The sequence below is a fragment of the Carettochelys insculpta genome, chromosome 2 (assembly GCF_033958435.1).
Source record: "Carettochelys insculpta isolate YL-2023 chromosome 2, ASM3395843v1, whole genome shotgun sequence".
Classification (NCBI taxonomy): domain Eukaryota; kingdom Metazoa; phylum Chordata; order Testudines; family Carettochelyidae; genus Carettochelys; species Carettochelys insculpta.
Window position 1 is genome coordinate 241,967,716 of NC_134138.1, and position 25,146 is coordinate 241,992,861.

The 25,146-nt window shown below is 43.3% G+C and overlaps 1 protein-coding gene across 1 annotated transcript in view; it reads left to right on the forward strand.

Annotated features, from left to right (window-relative positions):
* MALRD1 (MAM and LDL receptor class A domain containing 1) overlaps window positions 1-25,146 on the forward strand; it is a 532,671-nt gene that overhangs the window by 88,968 nt on the left and 418,557 nt on the right. The window contains exons 11-12 of the mRNA XM_074985504.1: window positions 14,290-14,436; window positions 19,087-19,196. Coding sequence (XP_074841605.1) covers window positions 14,290-14,436; window positions 19,087-19,196 — 257 coding nt within the window. The remainder of the gene's footprint in view (window positions 1-14,289; window positions 14,437-19,086; window positions 19,197-25,146) is intronic.

The following is a 25,146-nucleotide window of genomic DNA, read 5'->3' on the forward strand; positions in this document are numbered from 1 at the left end:
TCTAATTATCTACATATCTATAGTTTTTTTTAAAGAAATCTGAATTCATATTTTGCTCTTTGAATTTTTCTCTAATTTCATTGGTCTGTGACTGAATGAGAGATAGTAAGGGCATGTAATATAGTGATATATATTTATGTGTACTTCTGCTTGGAAGCTGCCTTTAATTAGTAAGTACTTCAATTTAGTAGTTGTACCTTAGCCATGACATTTTTAATTCAAGCTTACCTTGCTTAGTAGCCACAATTCCACCATGCAAGTCACTGGAAAGTAATTAAATTTAGTAGATGATACTCATATTTATGAGCCTGCCTTTGTATAGAGCTGCATATGGAAGTAATTTTAATGTATGTTCTGCCTTCTAAATGAAGATTGCATGGAATACTTATCTGTGTGGTGGCTACATTGCTGACCTTCCAAATCCTCGAATTTATGCATAAAGATCACAGATAAGATACTGATAGTTCCCTATGTAAAGCTGCTTGCAGGTGCAGATCATTATTTCTGAGTGCGCCCTAAAATTAAGTTGAATTGAGACTGTTGTCAATAACATTTTGTGTTAAAATTCTTTAAATTCTTGTTGATTTTCCCTCTAACTGCATAGCAGTCTAAATCATCATCTTTTTTGATCACGTGAACAACCATGAAAATAAGGAAAGTCTTGCTGTTTTAGCTCCAATTTAAAACCCAAACTAATACTTATGTCTTCTGACATTTCCCTATTTAAAGTCTTACTGGTTCATTTATATGTTGTTTCTGGTTTGATGTTGTTTCACTGAATTAGGTGGGATTTATTTCCATGTTTTTTTTTAGAGTCAGAAAGGACCCAATGCAGAGTGTTCTATGCATTGTGTATTTCTCAATGCTTTAAAGATCCATTTTTAATTAGATGGATGCTCAGTATTAAGTTGTTGGTTCATGTGAAGTAACTATATAAGCAAATAATGGTATGAATATTGTCTTGGAATCCACCAAAATGATTTTGATGCAATTTTTTATGAAAGTGAATAAAGCCCTGCTCAGTAAAGACTGACTGTTAGCATCATATATTGGCCGGAAATGAAATTGATCTGTTGAAGTGGTTCTGTCCCATAAAAGCGCATCACCAAATCATTTTGTTAGTCTTTAAAATGCTGCATTTCTGGTGCTTTGTTTTGTTGGAGTACAGACTAACATGGCTACCTCTCTGTTACTATTCATCATGTATTACATAAATAAAACAAAAACAAAAACAAAGGTAAAATTTGCCACAATTACATATTGTTAATGGTTTTCATTTCATCATATCTCATTTGAACTTTTCATAGCCCATTCTGATTCTTCTCTTCTCTGTTCTCTCTCACACATAGCAAGCAGATGTTATGTGCCTTATTTGCTCTGGTAAAGAACCTTCATTTTCTCAGAAAAATAACTGACTCAAATATAATTTTGTCCTGCTTACGGAGTAGAACTAATGTACTTACTCAGAAACCAACGCCTTTTTCTCTTTGGAACTCACTAGGGGGAATTCTTTCTCTTCACGTGATTGTGGAAAGCCTGAAATACAGCAGGAAGGGCTGCAGAAGGGCAGTAGGACACCTCAACACCTCCTCCAGGCTATGGAACTGTGCTCTGCAGCAATATTTGGGGGAAGGAGAGGAGGGAGATAGGGCATCGTGGACAGGCTGACACAAGGCCAGCTGCATTCAAAACCTGCTTTAGTTCATTGGCAAGAGCTCTGCCTATGCAGCTATTCTTTTGGTCTGGATAGGTGGAGTCCATTCCTCTTTTGCCCCACACAGGTTGTGTGCAAAAAACCTCAGGCATCATCAGTCAAGCATTGTGTGGGTGACCACATGGTGTAAGTATTGTAGTACTGACTGGGTTCTAGTTATAATTTGCAGGGGGAGTGGGACTACCCCCCCAATTTAATCTGAGGTACGGGGATTAGGTGCTTCCTGTTGAATTGGGACTAATCAAGTCAGAAAATGTATCTTGTTATATGACAGCTTTCTGAAATTTGAGTAACAAGTGACTCACATAGCAGGCATATGCTTCTCCTAAGTGAGATAGTACTGCATGGGAGGGAAGGAGAAATGGAATAAGTGATAATTTTTAAGTTTAGGACATGTGAGGTATCTTTGTGGTGTTAGATACCTCATGAATCCAACTTAGTGAACATGAGAATTCCATTGTTAGGACTATTCCATTGACTGGTCTTTTTGCTGCTTAGGACATCAATCCTGGTAGTTTCCTTGCTCCTTAACGCAAAAGCCTAATGTACAAAGTAGCCTACCCCATCCCCACATATGCACAATTTCAATATAAAGTAACCATCAGCATTTTTTTTTGGCCTTTCCCTCCTGTGACAGGAGATATATTCATTGGCCACTTTACCATGCATGGTCCTTTGAAATAGTAACTAATATTGCTAAACCTTTTGGCTGTGGCTATACTAGCCCATACCTTTTGAAAGCAGTATGCTAATGAGCCACTTAGGCAGATGCTAATGATACACTGCTATGAATATGCAGTGCCTCATTAACATAAAGGTGGTCCGATGTGTTTCAAAAGTGCTGTAGATGGGCCTTTTGAAAGGACCCCTGGACTTTGAAAGCCCCTTCTTCTCATTTGGTTTTGGGAAGAAGGGGCTTTTGAAATCTATGGGGTCTTTTGGAAAGGCCCCTGTCTACACGAGCAGCATGTATTTTGAAAGTGGCATTTTTGAAATGCACACAGCCACCATTATGCTGAAGAGGCACTGGATATTCATGGCAGCACCTCATTAGCATCTGCTGATATGGCTCATTAGCATACCCCTTTCAGAAGGTGGGGACTAGTGTAGCCACAGCCATTGTATTGAGCTGTGATGCTCTGAGTACCTTTCCCAGACCTGAAAAGGAGCCCTGTGTATGCCAAAAAGCCTGCCTCCGGGCTTGTCTACACAATAAAGGTCTACTGTAGTAATAAAAATACTACTACACTGAAGGGAGAGCTTGTCCCTTTGCCGTGGTTAATCTACCTTCATGAGAGGAGGTACCTATGTCTGTGTGGGCTCTCCTGTCAATATAACACTGTCTAGCTGGCAGGTGAGGTTGGCATAATTAGATGGATTTTTCAGCCCCTCCACTTACAGAGTGATGTGGTTATACAATGTAAGTTTGTAGTATAAATCTAGCCTTTAACAGAAATTGATCCAAAATTTTACCTCTCCCATCTAGTCTATTTTCAGTGTAGTCATAAAAATCAATATTTTCAATGCATTAATTTACATCAATTTTTAAACAAAATTTCTACTTAGTACATTGGTGCATATTTTAGCGTTTATTCTTGGAATCTCATGTTAATGTGCTGGCAGTTGTCCATTCTAGATGAATGCAGCCAACTGTTACTAGTGATATACAGGATATTTTCTGTTCTTTCAATATTTTTAATGCAATTACTTCTTTATAATAAGGAACATAATATTTTTCTTCATCGATGCTAACTTGACACAAATGATATTCTAAAAATATAAATTATTAGCATAAAAATAAATTTTTATTTTATGTAATTCTATATAGCTATTAGTCCAATGGGGCAATACTGTATTTCATATACCTAAAAGGCATTTCTTCTTCTGAATTTCTGAAAAATAAGGACCTGATCCTACAAACACATGTGCATGTGAATAACTTTACTCGAATTAATAGCTCATTCAAACCAACCTACTCGTGTGAGTAAATTACTGAAGCACGTTTGCAGGTTCATGCTATACATTTTAAAAATTTCCACTTTACATAGGTCATTTTTGAAACTGTTGCTAAGTTTCCCATTGACAGGAAATAAATGGATGGATCCAGTTACTGGTAATTCATTTATAAATAAATAAATAAATAAATAAATGAAAAGCATTCATGTTCCCCTTGATCGATGGATAATACTATAGTATTATGTTTTAAGTCTCATCCACCCAATATAAAATAACTTCTTCTACAAATGCAATACTAGCTAATTAGATGGGCTTTTTTGTAGAGAATTCACAAACAACTTTTGTTTAGACTGTTCTGTTGTGTTAGGAGTACAGATCTGCCAAATTCAAGGCCATGAAACATATGTCTCAGACCTTAACATCTGGTCTCCCCAGCCTGTGGTCTTTTCTGTGCTTTTATCCTGTGCTACATAGATTTCAGAGGGGAGACCGGCATTTCTGAGATTGGGGTTCTGACCCAAAAGGGAGTTGCACGAGGGTTGCAAGGTTATTTTAGGGGTCTTTAGGTATTGCCACTCTACTTTTGTGCTGCTTTCAAAGCTGGTCAGCTGGAGAATGGCAGCTGCTGACTGAGGGCTCAGCTTTACAGGCCGGAGCACAGTGGTAAGGATGACAGTTCCATACTATATCAACCTTGTTTCTATAGTAACAGAGAGAATGCCATGCTAGTCTATATACTATGGCAGTGGCTCTCTTTTCAGAGAAGGACTCCCACTCAGCTACCATCATTACTCACAGCAGCAGCAGCATAGAAGTAAAGGTAGATGCTCCCCAACCTTCACTACAATAGTCATATAACACTCCCTACCCCAAAACTCCTTTTTGGGTCTAGACCCCTAAAATTACAACACTGTGATATTTTAGACTTAAATAGCTGAAGTAATGAAATTTATGATTTTTAAAATCCTATGACCATAAAATTGCATTTGAAATTGGTAGGGTCCAAGTTATGAACATTACAAATAAGTTAGATTAGGTATCCTATTACTTGCAGGAACTCTGTGTCACACCTGTGGACCTGAACAACTGCACTGTGACATCATTTCCACTTTATACTTCCGGAAATGTCATTTAGATACACCAATCAACATTCATGGTGTTTCACCACCATTATGAAAATGACTTTCTGTAATTGTTTCTGAAAAATAAGCAGCATCTATTGGACTATGTCTGGACTGCAGGGTTTTGTCGACAAAATGGCCCTTTTGCCAACAAAACCCAGGGAGTGTCCAAACTGCGAAACACTTTCTGTTGACAGTAAGTTGAATGAATGGAGTGGTTTTGTCAACAGCCAAAGCAGTTCACCATGAGAAAGAACTCTGTTGGGAGAGCTCTGTCAATGAAAAGCAGGTCTGGATGTTCCAGGGGCCTTTCTGTTGACAGCAAAGGCCTCTAGGACACTGCACAGGTACTCAGGTGGACACCCTGTCCACAACAATCAGTGCCATATGGTTCCTACTTCTGGCTCTTCTTAAAGCCACAGGAACCCCATGGCAGGAAACTGAGAGTGCCGGAGCAGTCAAGCTACATGCTGCAGTCCCAAAAGCCCTCACAGCCACACTGTTTGTTAGAGCTCTGACATGGCTGAGCAGCACCTGCAGCACCATGGAGAAGTAGCCCTTCCAGTTGATGAACCTGATCGCGCAATACTCCGGGGCATGGATCAGAATGTGGGTCCCATGGTTAGCTTGGACACAGTTCAGGGCAGTGAATCTGCCACAGCCTGGTCAAGGTCTACCAGATGGAAGACTCTTCACAACAGGATTGAATTGATGGACCTCACAACCTGTAGAGGGAGATAAATGAACACATACATGACAGGGACTGTGGGAGGGAGAACCTGGGCCCTTGGGGAGTCCCCAGTCCCTTCTTTTCTGCTCCCCCCGAGCTCTCTGGGAGCTTCCTCCTGTGAGGCCACCCCCCTCCCAGCAGCAGGGCTGTGTGAGGCTGGGACAGTATGATCCCCCAGGGATGGGGCTTCCTTCACATCCCCACCTGTACCCCTCACACTCCCAACTCCACTTCCCAAGGGTCTCCTTTTAGTGGGATGACCTCCCGCCCCATGTGGGGACAGCTGCCAGAGGTTGCCTTATTTCCATGAGGAGGGTCCTGATGGTGGACTTCCTCACACCAAACTGGTTGCCCATCGACTAGTAGCTGTTGGGGGTGGTGAGCTTCCAGAGGGCAAGTGTGACCTGCTTCTCCAGGCACAGCACTCCCAAGAAGGCGGCCTTCCAAATGCAGAAGTTTTGGAGCCACTGATGATCATCCCACTGCTCCATCACCAGCTGGTTCCACCAGTCCAAACTGGTGTGGTGCCTCCAGAGTTGCCTGTGCAAGGTTGGGGTGTGTGTAGCTCCTGCAGTCTGGGCAATGGCCCCAAAGGTGATCTCAGGGTTGACCTTGCTGAACAGGAGAGCAGCTGCCAGAAAGTTCAGCATCAGCTGCAGCATATCTGTGGGGCCATCGCAAGTCCAGGGGCAGCTCCAGCAGCATGGCACCCAGGGACCAGCTGTGTGCCCACACACAGGGCAAACACAACAGGCACTGTGAGAGCTCTGCTGTCCCTCACAGGGGTAGGCAAGCCTGCAGCGGGGGCAGAGAATGGCTGTCTGAAGGGATCCCTTTAAGTGCTCATCTCCTCTGGTATCCAGCACCAGCTCACGGAAGGAACTGGTGACCTTCAACCCTGGCTGATGTGGTTCCTAGTGGCCATTTTGCTGAGTAGACAGGCTGTCTAGACACTCTCTGTTGACAGAGCAATCACTCTTTCGATGCTCCTTGGTGTCTGGATGCACTCTGTCAACAGAAGTTTTGTTGCAAGATATCTTCTGACACAAACTTCTGTCAACAAAACCCTGCAGTGTAGATATAGCCTAGCTGTTCGGAAAGTTCGGTGAGAAGACCCTTAAATCACTCATCTAGAGGAGCAGCTTAATGATTCTGAGTTCATCTACTCCATCTCTAGAAATTATACATTTTTAGGCTCAGGAAAGGTGTAAATCATTGAATTGCAAATCTCTGAAGCAAGGCAATTATTTGGATAATTTTGTAAATATGCACATTTTACTGCAGGATGCCAATTTGCATTTGCAAATACTTGAAAACCTGAAATTTAAAAAGATGAAACTAGAGTGGCAGAGTACCCCCTGTGTCTTGCCAGGGGCTTGAACCTGTCACTCTGGTGGGGGGGTTCAAGCTGCACCCAACTCTGTCTTGGTAGGTTGGGCAGTTCTTCCCTCCTACCCAAGGTCTGGGCTTTCAGTCTCACCAGGGGAAGGGAGTCCAGGCTCTCCTCCTTGGAGCTACTGCCTCCCCCACACTATCTTTTTCAAATACTGTCAGTCTCCTTGTCTATGGTGTTGTCTCCTCTTATATCTCGCACAACTGCTTCCTTCCCTCCCTCACCCTCTTCCCTTGATTGGGCTTTTTAAAAGCCCAGACAGCATACTCGTGGTGATATCAGCTGGCCACACTGATTAATTGCAGTCCCTCCCTGCTGCTTTCACCTGGGTGCTTAATCATCTCTTTCCCTTCTTCCCCTAGGTGAGGCTGCATCCTGAGCTGCCTTTTCCACTTCCAACTGCGGTCTGCTGGTCTGATCTTGTTGCACTATATACAAATTTATTTTGCTGCAAGTTTAAAATGGGTGGATGGTTTTCTTGATCCCCAATATTTATTTTAGCACATATTATACTTTTTATGTGGGATACTTTATTTGCAGGGCCTGCTAACATCAGTCCATCAGGTCTTAAATCTGTGTTGCGTTTGTGGATAGATTAAGTAGCCTACAAGACTTTTTTAATAGATTTCTTCATTGTACATATAGCATGGGTCTTGGCAGTCAATAATTAGTAGGACAAGGTTCTCCCAAGTGTCCACACTGATGCTGCATTTTTTCATGTGTGCCTTCAGCATGTCCTTATATTACTTCAGCTGGCCCCCAATGCTCCTCTGTCCTTCCTCCAATCTGGAAAAAAGAATTTCTTTTGAGATGCGCTGATCAGACATCCAAACCCCATGACCAGTCCAACAAAGTTGCTGATGAATGATATTGGCTTCATCCTTCACCATAATGCTGGTTTTGTTAGACTCTTCCAGGACATTACTGATTGTGTGCCTATCATCCCAAGAGATATTTAGGATTCTTCTGAGGCAGCATTGATGATATTGTTCAAGTGCCTTCAAATGACACTTGTATATTGTCCAAGTTTCACCTGCATACAGTAGCGCTGGAACAGTTGCTGCATGGTATACAAGGAGTTTTGTCTTGGGATAGATGTCCCAGTTCTTGAAGACCCTTTGTCTCTGGGAGGTGAAAGCAGAGCTTGCATGCCTCAGATGATGCCGGATTTCCACATCGCTGTTGACTTTAGTGGAAAGATGACTTCTAAGGTATGGGAAGTGCCCCACGTTTGCCAGTACTTCTCCATTAACTTCAATGGAAGGTGCATGAGATTGTCCCGTTGGTGAAGGTTGGTGGAGCACCTTGGTCTGTTTGATGTTCAGTGTGAGGCTGAGATTCTCGTATGCTTCACTTAAGATGGTCTGAAGAGCTGCAGAAGAATGAGCAGCAACCATATTGTCATCTGCATGCTGGAGCTCCATGACTGAGGCCTTGGAAGTCTAGCTTCTAGCCTTCAGTCTCCTAAGACTGAAAAGCTTCCTATTCATTCTGTAGACAATTTTCACTCCATTTGGAAGCTTGCCATCAATGAGGTGAAGGGTGATGGCAAAGAAAATGCAGACCAGTGATGGGGCAATGCCACAGCTTTGCTTGACTCCCATTATGACCTCAAAGGGGTCACTTTGGGATCTGTTGTTGCTCAATACTGTGGCGGTCATATTGTCATGAAGCAGCCTTAAAATGCTATTAATTTTTTCGGCCAGACAGTCTTTGAGAGGGTGGTCCGCAGGGCATTACAGTTGACTGAGTTGAATGGTTTGGTCAGGTCAAAGAAACTCATATATAAGGCTTGTTTTTCTCCGTGACATTTTTTTTTTGCAGTTGCTGGGTGGTGAAGATCATATCCACCTTTCCTCAGAATGGTCAGAAGCCACATTGGGACTCTGACAGAATGTCTTCTGAGAGTAGCAGGAGTCTGTTTGCAAGGATTTGAGCTAAGATTTTCCCTGCCATTGCCAGGAGACAGATGCCATGATAGTTTCCACAGTCCGACTTGTCTTTCTTGAAAAGACTGACAATTAGTGTGTCTCTGAAACCTTGTGACATCTGCTCCCTATCCTAGATCTTGAGAAACAGGAGTTGGAGCTGTTTGTGGAGCTCTGGACCGCCTTCTTTGAAGACTTTAGTGGGGATTCCATCTAGTTTGGTTGCCTTGTTGCATCTCCACTTTGATGGCAGCTTGGACCTCCTTCAGTGTAGTAAGTGTTGCAGGATCATCTGTAGGTGGTCGCTGAGGGTTTTGGTCAATGGATTCTAGGATCACAGTTGAGAGACTTTTCAAGAGCTCATTATAGTACTCCTTCCAGCGAGAAGCAATGAATTCATTGTCTTTCAAGAGTTGGGTACCATCGTTTGATCTCAGGGGATTGATTCCATGGTTTCTTGGTTCATAAACAGCTTTGGTAGCATTGAAGAAACCTCTTGTATCATTGATGCCTGTGAAATGCTGGAGTTCTTGCACTTTTTCACTCCACTATTGGTTTTTCAGAATCCTTGTTTTATGTTGGACATCTGCCTTGGCTGTGGCATGCACTTTTTTCTCCGTCGTGCAGTTGATGTCACTTTGCCAGGCCCTAAAAACTTTCTTTTCTGCCTCAGTCAAGCATTCAATATCCACATTGTTCTCATCAAACCAGACAAGAAGCTTCCTGGTCTGGTAGCCCATGGTTCCTCCAGAAGGTTCAATGATGGCATTTTCAACTGACATCAGTGTTCTTCTACATCTTCAGGGTGTGCTGTCAGCAGCGTCCATTGGAGCACTATCTGGAAGTCACTTCATCTGATAGGGTCCTTCAAACCTTGTACATTGATCTTTCATCAGCTCTGTTTCCTCTGACTTCTCCATTAGGTGACCATTTTAATTGCCATTGTGGATCGAATAAGGTAGTGATCGGTCCAGCCGTCAACAGCCCTAGTCATTGCATGTGTGAGAAGGACATCACACCAATCCTGAGTGCAAATGATGACATCATCTATGAGGTGCCAGTGCTTCAATTGGGGATGTTGCCATGGCATCTTACATTTGTTTTTCTAAAGGAACAGGGTGTTCGTGATGACAAGCTTATGTTCCGCACATTTCGTAAGGAGGAGCACTCCATTAGAATTTTTGCTGCTGAGTCCTACTTTCCCAATGGTAGTCTGCCAGGTACCCAGGTCTCTTCCAACCATGGCATTGAAATCCCCCAAGAAAATGATAGTCTTCTTTGGGTATATTTTTCAGGACTGTGTCCAGTTGGGTGTAGAACTTCTCCTTCACATCATCTTTGGCGTCTAGAGTTGGAGCATAAGCATTGATGACAGTTGCCTATTGCTTTTGGCAAGCTTTGAGCAGAGACTCATGAGATGCTCATTGATGTCAACAGGGACTTCAGATAGGATGTTTGTCAGTTCATTTTTTATGGAAAATCCTAATCCATTAATTCATTTTTCTTCCTGTGGGGTTCCTTTCCAGAAAAATGCGTACCCTCTGCCCTGTTCCATTAGCTGTCCTTCTTCTGATCTGTATGTTTCTGCCAGGACCGCTATATTGGTGTTGAATTGTTGCAGCTCACAGGTAATAATTGCTGTGCATTTTTCAGGTTGCTCACTGTCTGGGTTGTCCATTAGAGGCCAAATATTCCACATTCCAAAGTTTAATGTTCAATTTTGATTTTGATTGCATGAATGTGAACTCACTGGACATGGTTATCCAGTCAGTGGGGTTGAGGTGGACTATGCTTAGGGAACCTTTTCTAGCCCCCTCCTCATTTGGGGTGAGCAGAGTGGATTATAAATAGGGCTGCTCAGTTGTGGATATAGCAGCTGGACTGTTCTACTACCTCAATCCTCAAAATGGACAAACTGATACATACATCGACCACCTACGTGGTGGCCCATGACTAAAAACATCCAGATTTCACAATCCTGCTCCCAGTGCCATTCGCCAGTCGCCATAGGGATTACGTTTAGGAGAGTAGTACACAGAGGAAGATGCCTGTGTGTGACTTCTTTTACCGTGGAGGGACTGTTGCACTGCACCACATGGTTCTTGACGGATAGAAAGCTCAGGTCTAGTGGCATGAAATTTGTGACAGCTGGGAGTCTCCACTGCAGTCTTCATCTGCCTTCACAGCTGTTGTAGCATTACCTTTGCTATCCTTTGCCTGTTCTGCTGTTTAGGACTTTTAGAATCATTCTTTGTCTGGACCCTCCCCCTTGATCTTGCCACCATGGGTAACCCTGCTTGGAGTACAAGACTTCCTAAGGCATCATTCTCAGGTTCATTGAAACACACAAGCCCACTCACCATGACAAGATGATGATCCAGAAAGCGTAGCCCAAGCTTTGTTTTAACTGTTTCATAGAATGACTTTTTGAATGAATAGTTGGACATGGATTTAATTTATGGAGGAAAAAATGTTCACAGAACATTAACCTACTTTGTGAAACTCAGAATGTTTGCATAAACTTGTGTAGTATAGTTGTGGCTTTGTTGATTCCAGGATACTGGAGCCACCGGGACTATAGTTACACTGCAGTGATCTGTCAACAGAAGTCATTGTCAGAAGAAGTTTCCACACAAAACTTCTGTTGATAGAGTGCAGCCACACATAAAAGCCAATCAAAAGAGCGTTCCACTCTGTTGACAGAGTGGCCAAACTGCCTGGCTGCTCTCCTGACAAAACGGGAACCCAGAAGCACAGCAGACAGGGCTGCCCATTGTTCTGGATGCCCTGTCTGTCAAGAGAAGGGCCCTGAGAGCACCCACACAGCTTCCTTGTCGACAGCGGCATTAACGCCTTTTGGCTGAGAGGCAGAATGTTGTGGGTGAAAGTGCTGAGTTTTGTTGACAAACTGTCAACAAAGCTCATTTTTTGTGTGGACATTCCACCAGTTTTTTCAACAAAATCTGGGTTTTGTTGGCAAAACTCGCTAGTGTAACTGTAGCTGAGGTGGATGAGGTAATAATTTTTTATCGAACTAGTTTCTATTAGTAACAGTGAGAACTTTTAAGCTACATAAAGACACCACGACCCATATCTCTGCATTCAACTTGCCAGTGAATCTAAATACACATTAAATAAAAAGAGAGACAAGATAGAACCATCTGGGAACCCATATGAGGTCATTTTTTCTGTCATAATATTTTAGAACTCTCTTGATTCCCTAAACACTCTTTAAAAGGGGGAATCTATATCCTGATTTAAAATCATAGTAGTGAAGACATCCTATTAAATTAAATGGGGATCTCAGGTTTTAGGTCTGTCCCTTACAAGAAGAGACTTTTGGCTAAGTTATAAAGTTTCTAACACTTTGATAGTGCTATACAAATAAAAATGTCCATGTGCAGTTAGGTCTTTGTGATTAGTACCAAGTAACCCATACACTATGAGCTTACCCACATGGAAACATAGGCTATGTCGAGACTGAAGGCTTCTGTCAACAAAACTTCTGTCAACTTCTGTGTGACAGAAGTTTTGTCAACAGAGCCTGTGTCCAGACTGCAGGTCTTGCAAAAGAGATCCTGCTGGTCTGGAGCATTCTGTCAACATCTCTGTACATCTCATTCCACGAGGAACATGAGAGAGCTCAACAGAGGGGGATTTTCCAACATTTGGCCCTGTGTGGATAGGCCAGATGTTGAAAAAACCTATCCTAACAGAACTGACGACAAAAGATAGGCAAATGCATTGTGCCGTTTGAGTATCTTTTGGTGACAGTGTTCAGGAATCTAGATACAGCATAGTGTAGGTCAAACCAGAGTTTGAATGTACTGGTCACTAGCATGCTGTTCTCCAAATTAGTATGTGGACCTTCGTACCACACTCAACCTCTGTAGTGTGCTTTGAGCTGCTGCTGGTAGCAATGGGTCCTAGTGCACTATGGATGTCTGGTTTGTGGTAGCAGTGCCCAACTGGCCAATTAGTGTGTAGCAAACTAGTGTGCTATAGATTTAAACCAGGTCTTGCTATGCATTAGATGATTGTGTAGAGAAATCTTAGCTTGTCATGCAGAAGGCCTTTTCCAGAGTATGGAGGTAGAAAGTGGAGGGGAAGGCAAAGGCAATAGATACTTGTTTAAGTAAAGCAGTTCTAAATGCATTCTTCATTTTTATCCAAACAATGCCTACATCAAATAAGTGCCTCAGTAAGAATGATGCTTAGGGGTCTAGGTATTTAATTAGTACGCAGCAACATAACTTAAACTGGGTAAGAATTTGCATATTCTACTTTACTGTATTAGCAACTGAAGTCTAATTAACAAGATACCTTGTTAAAAGCCTAAGCATTTCTGAATTAGATAAATTTAATAACGGAAATCCATGTTTAACAAATGGGAACCAATATGTCAGACTAAAATTAAGTGTGCATTGTAGATCTAATTCAGTGGTTCAGATTTTGGTGTTTTGTTTCTTAATATAAGACTTATTATAAGGCATTTTTCTGCATAGTGGGAGGAATTTTGGTGCTGAGCTGTATGAAAAGATCTGTGTTATGTTTTTGTCTGCAAATTGTGAAAAGCAGAACACTAAATATAATATGGGATGATAGTTACTGGATGTAATAAATGCTTTTGGAAGGTTGTCACAGCCCTGTGCACTCCTTAGAAAACATTCCATGACTGTGTTTAATGCCCTACAGGATTTAGAAAGGTGTAACACATTTGCAGCTTGTTGTTCTGTGCTTGAGGGAAGAACATTGATAATTTATTATACTAACAAATTATTTAATTGGCTGTAATTTCAGACATACTGCCTTCTTTGAGATAAGTAAAAAAACTGAGAGAGTGTGATTTTTTTAATATAACCAAGGTTGGTATAATCTGCTGCCATTCAGACTACTTGATTGCAGTTTAATTGCTGTATACGTTTTGGGTAAAATATTCCAAAGTGTCTAAGTGATTAAGGAGCACAAACTCATTTTCACGAGCGGCTTAAGCACTTGGGCTTTATGCTCCAGTTGCCATTTAATGAATCTAAATCATTTAGGCACTTGAAATTTGTACTGTACATCCTTAAAGACCTTTCTCCTGTAAAAAGATGTCTTTTTCAGTAATTTCAGGAAGTATTTGTAACTACTTGCAAATGAATCACTTCATTAAGATTTCTCCATTAAAGTCAATAACTTCTGAATTAATACTGGGTTTTCTTCTTGGAATTACATATATCATAAATGAGGATGGACAAACCTGTTTAGTATGTTACATATGCTTTAGAACATTGGTTATCCCCTGCCTCCTGGAAAGTGATTCAGACTGCATGCCATTAGTTCCTTGTTTTGTTTTGTTTGTTTTTTTTAAACAGATCAGATTAGTTTACACATGAGGAGAATGACTGGCAATTCCAGCATAAAACTGTTATATATGACTTTCCTTATTCTTGTGCTCACAGTAGCAAATTATACTTCCTGTGACTTTGAGTCTGATTTTTGTGGATGGGAGCCATTAAACACAGAAGATGCTAAATGGAGTATAATAAAAGGAGAGAGTTCTAATGACACAACACTTCCTAACAAAGATCAGACAATGCATCGTGAACATGGTGAGCCTTTCTTGCATAGTTTCCATTTTAAAAGTGAATTTTAATGCTCATGAAGGATGCCTGACTGACTACACTGGAGACTAAAACTATACAGTTGGTGTAACATGAATAGTATCAGTACAAGCTTATTCCTTCATTCTTCTTCAGGCCTGCTGATGGCAGGTACAGGGGTGGAGCAAAGAGGGTAGTTGCTCTGGGGCTTGGCTTTTCAAAGGTGCCTGTAGGCCTGGACACCACTGATGCTACTTTGGCAGCCGTAGTGGCCGGAACTCTGGACCCTGTGAAATGCTGTGGCTGTGGTGCTGTGCACTTCACGTCTCTGACGTGAGAGGGCAGCTTTACACTTTGAGATGAGAGGAGGCCCTAAAGCCTGCCCCTTCTGCCCAGGGCCCAATCCCTTCTGGGGTTGCAAAGCTAGACTCCCCTCCCATCTTGCCTCAGGGGCTGCAGTGGTTGTTTGGCCTCCCTGGTCCCCTTAAAATTCCTCCATTGTACTGTTCCTGAGAAGTCCCCAGAAAAGTCATTGGATTTTAGGTCATATGCTTATACCATGATTAATTTCTGTGACACATCCATGAGGTGCAAACTAATGCAGGTTATATTGTTGGTTTTGATTGCTTGAGCTCTTGCCCATTGGCTGGAAGCAGCCAATTTCTTTCACATGCACAATAAATCAACATTATATTTGGTATTCATACAGAGCCTATTCTTTTAGTTATTTCTCAGTTAAATTTCCCACTGAGGCCTGGACCGAATCCAAATTAATTTAAACAGTATTCTTTCTGTACAATGTAGGCACACTGATTACTTTTGTTTGGGACACCTCATGCACAGTTTTTGTTCTACCTGAGTCAGTAGTTATCGCATTGCTTTTGTGCAGTGTGTTCAGTACAGGAAAAGGAATTTAAATAAAGAGGGCTCATTTGCATTCTTTTGCAAAAGAAAAATGCATTTGAAAAGCAATGTACAATTCTGAAAATGTCTTACATGACAAGCTACAGTGTCAAATGTTCTATGAATGTAGTATTATAAAAATATAGAATTTATTATGCACCATCCAGAGGAGAATAGACTAATTGAAAGCCTAACCACCTTTAGGGCATACTCCAAAACCAATTCTGAATAAAGCTTTCTCATTACTATTGAAATGAGTTTTTAAAAAATGTTTCACATATTGCATACAAAACCATTAAAGTAAGCACTCAGCAATTAAGAAATGCAAGCATTTAGGTTGCTCGTGCCACAGTAATTTGATTGCCTTATGTATATGCGTTATGATACGGTCTTCAATTACATGATCCATAATGTGCTTTCTAGAGGATTCATGCCTCTTTCAGTGCACACGTGGACAATGCTTACTTAATGAACAGCTCTTCAGTGTTTCATTTTTATTCCATTTGGCCCCATATATGATTTCCTGAACTCCCTTCAAATGCTGAAGAATTAAGAGGCACGTTACAGAACTTACAGCCCAAGAAAAGGATGTGAAGAAGGTTTGAAACTGCATTTGTGCATTCCTAGTCCGAGGGGGCTGGAGGAGTCCCAGGCATAACTGATCTACATGGCCATTTTACTGAGCTGTAACTTCACTCATACTGAGGCTGTGTCCCATGAAGTGTCAGTGAAAACATTGTCTGCTTACAAGTGAAGATGTTTTCTCTGATACTATGGTGAGCAGCAGGCTTTGTTTGCTCAGGAAGGTGCCCCTGGCACGTCTCTGTAAGACGTGGGCTAATCAAGACCGATGTATCATTATGTATGTCATTAGTCACTCTAGCCTAGGTCAAGCTTTCTGCTCCATTCCCATGGATCACTGTGGAAATGGCTAATGCTCATAATGGTGCCAGTACAGTAATGGATTTCCTAAGACACACGGCAATGAGAGCAATATCAGCAGCCAAGAGTGTGCCGTTGGTATTGCTTTTCATAGACTTTCATGGAAAACTTTTCAGTATTCAACAAAGGCAACACTGAAGGTTTCTAAGATGTGCAGCTTGAGAGGCCCGGAAAGATGTTTATCCTTTCCTACCTTTGCCTTAAGCACATCTGCCATCGTTCCAATCCAAAGGCAGTTAGTTTGACAGAATTCAGATTAGAGCTTTAATTAAGATCCCCACTAGCACAAACAACAGTGTGAAGCCAGCAGACCTGAGGAGAAAACACAGCTTATTTCATTGGGTTTCAACATTGTTAACATGCTTAAACCCTGCTAGGCTGAGGTGGGAATTGGTTAAGGATAATCTAAGAGCTATACCTGATCTGAGTTTCACTGAATTTTGATTCTAAACATTATTTACACCACTATTAAAACCAATTAAAATGTGTCTTTTGGAGCTTGGAGATGAGATCTTTGTTTTTTTGATCTCTCAGGCTCTCAGCACTCCCAGTAGTGCGCCCTTCTGCACTCAGAGAGCTGGATCCATTCTGGAAGAGGGATGTGAAGGAGCAGGCTAGCGGGGCAGCAGTAGCAGTTGATACAGAGACAAAAAGAGAAGGAAGTCTGAAGTTTTCTGCCTGAGAAGGGCAGGTGCAAGAAGCACATCACTGAAGAAGTGCTAGATCCCAGCCTCAGAGCTTTCTTTGCTGGAGTCCAGTGTTTGCTTGCTTAACAGTGGACTCTGAGTGCTGGCAGGCACAATGAGAGGGTGACTTAGCTTAGATTCCAAACAGCCCAGGCACATATCCTTTAAAGTGTCAATTGATGCTGGAGATGCTAGTTTTTTCTTCTCTCCCATGTCCTCCATCCTTGTATTTAAAGCAGAGGTGGGCTGGATCTGGTCTGACAGGGTTAGTCTCTGGTGCACCCCCATCTGAGTATATTGTCCAGCGGCTCTGCTGGTATTGGGCGATCCCAGCTGTTGTTGGCCATGGATTGCCATTCATAGCCAATAGGAACAGCAGGAAGTGGTGTCTCAGTCCCCACCACTCTCCACTGCTCACGTTACCCATGAATGGTGATCTGCAGCCAATGGTATAAAACTTCAGACCTCCTCCTTTTGCTTTCTCCACTGTGATCACCCAATACCTGTGGAGGCACAGGTAAATATAGCAGCAGCAGCCGGCCAGGGACTAACACGGGTGGCCCACTGCTTTTTTATTTTCCCCGACCCCTCCCAGATTTAGGGCTTTCCTCCTGGGGGCCTTGGCAGTGAGGCAGAAATCTTCCTATACTCTCACCTATGATTTTGTAATATGACAGGGGTCCTGGGCACAGCTGAGAGAACAAACCCAGGTTATTTTGCTTAAGACTGGGCCACCTACAGCCCAGGCTGTGATTTTCTTCTCACTAAGGCAAATCAAACGAGGCACAAAAGTGCTCTGCCAGCTCTACTGGCCAGCCAGAATCCACACAAGCAAACCCACAAATTATTTAGCTGCTTCAAATGCCCAGAACCAGTATTCTCTTTACTCAGGTGAGAGGTTACTAAAACCTATTTCACCAAATTCACATAGATTATTCCGAGCCCCAGACGGTCTAGTCACACTTCCAGGCCAACACACACTTAGCTCTTACCCAAAACACCATGCTGTGCCAATTCTTTAGAATCTAAAATCTAAAGGTTTATTAACAAAGAGGTTGTGTCTACATGGGCACAAATCTTTGAAATAGCCATGCTAATGTCCATTTCGAAGATTACTAACGAGGCGCTGAATTGAATATTCAGCGCCTCATTAGCATTAGGATGCTTCCATCCAGCGCTGCTTTCAAATGCCCACAGCTCGGCGTGGCTACACGGGGGTCTTTTTTGAAAGGACCCTGCATGTTTCGAAATCCCCTTATTCTGTTCAGCTGAGCATGGCTATTTCAAAGATCTGTGCTCGTGTAGACACAGCCAGAAAGAAAGAATAGGGTGAGAGAGAAAAATTGTTGAAGTAATACATTACATACATCGAATAAAGCTATTGATGCAAGCCAGCGATGTTATGTTCTGATTTCTTGAAAGTCTTCGTAAGCACACTCCATGAGGGGAGAGTTCCTGGTTTGCATAGGTTAGTTCATGAGGACTGACTGAAATAACCAAGATGGTCACTGCCAGGGTCATCTTATAATTTTCCATGTGGAGGGAAAAACTCCTTTCTTCTTCTATAGACACTGGAGTATCCCCTGACAAGGTGAGCTGCTGTGGCACTTTGCCATTGGCCTCATCCCAGAGGGCAAGTCCCAAATTCCTGAGATGTGTATCTGGCATCTGAGTCTTTGTTTAGTCCATCATCCTGGCTCAGGGAGTGACCATGCCTCCCATTGTGTACCCTTGGATCTAAAACATTTCTAATACAGCTATAGAGCCAAGATCTGTAACTCCACATACAAATATGGCACAGACATGCAAGTAGCCTAAACAGATTTATGGCATTACCAGCTGTCATTAGACACCTCGCTTGGCTCACTTGGCACAAGATTTGGTGTCACTATGTACAGTGGTCCCAGAGATGGCTTTACACTTATTGTAAAATTCCAATAACATCACACCTTCTAGGCTTATCCAGGGACAATCAAAGTCTGTCCCAAACTGTTCCTAGTGATCTGAGCGGAGAAAGTGCTTTTCAACTTGTATGAGGAAATCAATAAGGAGATGCTAATTCTCTCAAACAGGTGTTCACTGTTGGAGGACAGGGTGTTTCTAACACCATATTGTTTTTATTTTTCAGGATCATTCATTTATTTTGGAAGATCTCAACAAGCAAGCGTGAAACCTGTCACGTCCCACCTCAGGAGTCCTATCCTTACAAAGCTGTCATCTGACTCTGCCCATTGTCAGGTAGCTGGCTGGTACTAATTGCAATCACTTCACGTCCTCTGATGTTGCGTGGTGGTGCTAAATGTTGTTGCAGTTGCTCTGGTTGAAAAATTGGCTACATTTCAGTAGTGGGGCAAGAGAAATGTTAGAAACATCCCTCCTGATTTCTGCAACTTTCAAGAGTGCAGTGAATCAGAAGCTGAATGAAGACCATTCTCTGAGCATCTTCCCCTAGGTAGTGAAACAAGAGGACCAGAATGAGGCTGTATAGCATTGCCTGCATAGTGCCCCTGCAGGAATTCCTGGAAACAGGCTGTCACTTGTGGCACAGGAGAAGATCAGGTGCTGCCATACCTTTTGGTAGGCTAAGCTTCCACTTGCCCTTGTGTGGGGCCAGCCTGTTGGCTGGTGCTGTACTGAAGAGCTCTTTCCCCTTCACAGAGTTTGGTGCAGGGATGGGCAAACTTCTTGACTTGAGGGTCACATCAGGGTATGAAAATTGTATGGAGGGCCATGAACACTCAAAACTTGGGGTAAAGGTGCAGCAGAAAAGGAGGGCTCTGGGAGGTGGACTATGGGATGGAGCCAGAAATGAAGAGTTTGATTTATGGGAGGGGGTTCTGATCCGGAGAAAGAGGTCAGAGTGCAGATAGCTCTGCGTGCTACCCCACTGTCCACAGGTACCACCCCTGCAGCTCTCATTGGCCATGGCTCCCAGACAAGGGTACCTACAGGGGTAGTGCTTGGGCTGGGGGCAGTACACAGAGTCCTCTGGAAGGTAGACATGCCAGTGCTTCTGGGCAGGACAAGCCCCTGACCTTGCTCCCCAGTAGATACTCAAGAGCCAGATTGAAACAGCTGATGGGCCAGATACAGCCTGCAGGCTTTCTGTTTGCTCATGCCCAGTTTGGTGTCACAGATGACATTAGACTTGTGGCATTCTAATCCTCTTCACCCTCCATGTTGTACAAGGACCGCAACTGTGTGCAGCCACAGTACCTGGAAGCTCCCAGCACCCTCTCTCCAGCCCTGTTTTGTACACTGATGTATTGAAAAGCAGAATAGCCCTTCCTCCACCTGCCATAATTTTAAAGCTGTCTAATATTTTAAACTGAAATCCTAATCCTCCAAGTCCTGCTTCCACCAGTGTTTACAAATCATCCCTCTTCAGAGCAGCTTTCCTCCAGAGAGGTAACAAATGGCAGTCTTGCACATGAACAAGTTTAGGACATAATTCCCTACCATAAGTTACACCAAGGGTGAATAGTTAGCTGTAAATATTCATGTAAATATGTGAGCAGCTTGTGAAAGCCCAGCTAGTTTGTTTTTCCCTTTGTGAGACTTTGATTCAAATTATGTAAGTAGTTTTGTGGTTCAGATGAGCTTTTTCCTCTTGAGGACTGTCTCCTCAGCCGAGAGGTACTATTAGTACATGTGACTCTCTTTGGCTATTGTACTGCGACCTGTTCAAAAGGATCTGCAGCTGTTTAAAATAAAAATATAACTGTGGCATTGTCCATCACCCCCAATTGAAACCTGAAAGAGAAAAAAAAAAGGTCTTTTTAGTGGTACTTTTTAAAGATGGTACTTTGTGTGTGTATTTGAATTTCCTGGCTTCAACACAAATTAGTGGCCCCCTGCCTAAAGCAGCATGTACCCTAACTAAATCAGCCCACCCAGGACTTTGTCAAGCCAGGACTTTAAAACCTCTAGGGATGGAGATTCCACCACCTCGCTAGGTTAAGCATTCCAGTGCTTCACCACCCTCCTGGTGAAATAGCTTTTCTTACTATCCAACCTACACTTCTCCCTCTATAACTTCAGACCATTGCTTCTAGTTCTGCTGGCCGTCACTACTGAGAACAGCCGCTCTCCATCTTCCTTAGTTTGTTCTTAAGTTTGCTCAATAAAATCACATTACTCCATAAAAACTGTCACAGATTTGGAAATTGACTCATGCAATACACAATTATCAAGAGCAGGAACACTAAAAAATTTCAGAAATTGCTAATTTTGACAACAGGGCAGTTATCTGCTCATTAAACCGACAGAGAGAAAAATCAGTGCAGCAAAAAAATTTGTAATCAGCCACCTCTGACATGGCCCATGAACTTGACAAAGGTGAAAGGAAACTCCAGGATCATGCATTTTAGGAAAGTTCAGAAGTACATAGATTTTATTGGAATTGCCCATTCTATGGATTAATACCAGAAGACCATGCTATGCTGGAAGCAATGAATCAGCACGAATGCTAGGCTTTTTGGCTGTTCAGTCTCTGCTCTGGATGTGGTCATCTGTTAAATTCTGCAATTCCATTTTTCTACTTTCTATATAGATCTTAGGTTTATAGTTTTACTCCATATATGAATGCAACAATATGCCATGACAAAAAAAATCCTCTTGGGCCCTCAGTTCTCTTACATTAGTGTTTCCCTGATGGGCATTTAGAGATGTAAAATTTATTGATCCTGCAGCTGAGTTCATACTCCTACTGTAGTAAATTTTGGAGTTTTGGCTATACTTTTCTAGCTGTTAGTCATATGCTTTCATATCTAAGTTCAGTTTAGATTGCAGTTTTTGCCATTGTGCTCACTTACTTAATAAGGTAATGGACTAAAAATCAGATTAATATGCCTTCGTTATGATTCTGAGTAACCTCTTCATGGATGCTTCCCATCCCATCCCATTTCCCCTCATTATTTAGTGTTGTGAGAGGGTAACTGTGAGAGTTCTCAATGTATATACGCATAATCAGTAGGTTTAAACATAACCTGTTACAATAGTGTGAGGCTATTATGAGTCATGTGAGAAGAAGTGCCAAGTGCCTTCGAATAACACCCTTTAAAGGCACTTGCCAGTCTTGCTTCAGCCAATAGCTGTGTCTACATGTGCACGCTACTTCGAAGTAGCGGCACTAACTTCGAAATAGCGCCCGTCGCGGCTACACGCGTCGGGCGCTATTTCGAAGTTAACTTCGACGTTAGGCAGCGAGACGTCAAAGTCGCTAACCTCATGAGGGGATCGGAATAGTGCCCTACTTCGACGTTGAACGTCGAAGTAGGGACCGTGTAGACGATCCGCGTCCCGCAACGTCGAAATTGCCGGGTCCTCCATGGCGGCCATCAGCTGGGGGGTTGAGAGATGCTCTATCTCCAGCCCCTGCGGGGCTGTATGGTCACCGTGTGCAGCAGCCCTTAGCCCAGGGCTTCTGGCTGCTGCTGCAGCAGCTGGGGATCCATGCTGCAGGCACAGGGTCTGCAACCAGTTGTCGGCTCTGTGGATCTTGTGTTGTTTAGTGCAACTGTGTCTGGGAGGGGCCCTTTAAGGGAGCGGCTTGCTGTTGAGTCCTCCCTGTGACCCTGTCTGCAGCTGTGCCTGGCACCCTTATTTTGATGTGTGCTACTTTGTCGTGTAGACGTACCCTCGCAGTGCCTATTTCGATGTGGTGCCGCGCAACGTCGAAGTTGAACATCGACGTTGCCAGCCCTGGAGGACGTGTAGACGTTATTCATCGAAATAGCCTATTTCGATGTTGCTACATCGAAATAAGCTATTTCGATGTTGGCTTCACGTGTAGACGTAGCCAATGGGAGCTGCAGTTGCACAGAAGGTACCCAACAGCTCTGAGATTTTGGTCCAAAGTAGGCAACATTGATGTGACGGAGTCCTCCATTGCTTCCATTAGGAGGAGAAACTGATGATAGAGTCAAATGTTTCTGTGTGCAGCCCTGTTTATTTACAAAGGTTCTACAAAAATTCCTTCTCATGGGGGGGACTGGCCCTTTAATGGGGAGTCAGTCCTGGGCAGAGGGGCTCTACTTTCCGAAGGCCCAACAGAAAGTTACTAAGTCACCAGGTGGCTGCTTAATTGGTTATCAAACACCTGGGCCTAATAAAAAACATTGCCCAACTTCAGTTAGGGAAGCTGTTCTCAAGGAAAAGAGGCATCTGGTGAGAGAAATCAATTCCATAATCTTAGTGTTCCCAGGGAAGGAAATAGGAGCAGCTGAGGAGAAGAAAGTGGACAGGGTCTTCTGGATAACTACCAGGGTTTACCCAGCAAAAGCCGTGTCTACACGTGCACGCTACTTCGAAGTAGCAGCACTAACTTCGAAATAGCGCCCGTCACAGCTACACGTGTTGGGCGCTATTTCGATGTTAACATCGACTTTAGGCGGCGAGATGTCGAAGCCACTAACCCCATGAGGGGATGGGAATAGCGCCCTACTTCGACGTTCAACGTCGAAGTAGGGAACGTGTATTTGTTGCGCATCCCGCAACTTCGAAATAGCGGGGTCTGCCATGGCGGACATCAGCTGGGGGGTTGAGAGAGTCTCTCTCTCCAGCCCCTGCGGGGCTCTATGGTCACCGTGTGCAACAGCCCTTAGCCCAGGGCTTCTGGCTGCTTCTGCGGCAGCTGGGGATCCATGCTGCATGCACAGGGTCTGCAACTAGCTGTCGGCTCTGTGGATCGTGTGTTGTTTAGTGCAACTGTGTCTGGGAGGGGCCCTTTAAGGGAGCGGCTTGCTGTTGAGTCCACCCTGTGACCTTGTCTGCAGCTGTGCCTGGCACCCTTATTTCGATGTGTGCTACTTTGGTGTGTAGACGTTCCCTCACAGCGCCTATTTCGATGTGGTGCTGCGCAACGTCGATGTTGAACATCGACGTTGCCAGCCCTGGAGGACGTGTAGATGTTATTCATCGAAATAGCCTATTTCGATGTCACCTCATCGAAATAGGCTACTTCGATGTAGGCTTCACGTGTAGACGTAGCCAAAGAGTGATATATTGGGTTGCCCCCAGATCAGGAATTCAGTGTGAATGTACCCATTACTAAAGGGCTGTGATATAAAACTGACAGAGCCACATGTGGAAGGCTTTGTTGTGGAATAGCTGAGCGAGTCTAGCTTATACTTGTGTATGTCTTTTCTGTTAATAAATGAGACTCTCTGAAGGGGGCCCTATTTAGTACCTGAAGACCTCCCTGGACTTATTTAGATCCTGGGTGAGAGGAAATCAAGATAGAATTGATCTATAGCTCTGTGTTTGAGAGCAAGGGGGCACAGAGGGATGGCCTGAGCACAGTGGAAACAAATAGCAGACAGTTTCCTTGCTTGCTATCTCCCAGTTTGTCTTTCTAGTCATTGTTCTGATTATAAAAAACTCTCTCTGTCTCTGTCTCCCCACACCCCTCTCAAGTCTCCTCACAGGGCTGCACTCATACCGCTTCTCCTGCTGTCTGCTTATTTACTTGTCTGTCGGCTGCTGGTACATATAGCTGCACCTAAATTAATGTCCCAGACCTTAGGTATTCAACCAATCTCAGGAAAAACCTTCTTATAGTCCCTGAGTTAGTTCTTGCTCAGGCCTTCTTCTGCAGCCCAATTCATTAGGGGGATGTTTTCTATTCTGCTATCATATTCCACAAAAAGGCTTAATTATTTCTTCCATTTAGGCACTGTCTACACTACAGACTTCTTCCAGCAAGTTTACACTGGTCAGATGTGTCATGAGATGCAATCCCTGACAGACCTAGCTATTCCAGCAAAAGCTCTTTTTGTAGACCATTAGTGGGCAACCTGCAGTCCGAGGGCCACATGAAGCCCTTCAGGGTTCTGTGTGTGTCCTGCAAAATATTTTGTTTACCGTTGGTCACGAGCAGGATTGCCAGATTCCACTGGTTTCTGTCTGTGGAATTTTTTTGTTTGTACTGGTCTTACTAAACTGACACAAATAGAGCAAGGGCACATGCTGATTGCACAAAATATTGACTATAAAAGTCATGTGCGCCCCCTGCATCCAGTTAAAGCACTGCTGTGGTTCAATCTGCACACCCCAAAAATTCTAAGTATGCAGGCACAGGTTGAAAAATTACCTTATCCCAAAAGACTGTCTTGGTTATGGCAACCTTGCAGCCCGCTGAGTTGAAGGAGGGCCACTCATGTGGCCCACTCACTAGCCTTGGTTGCAC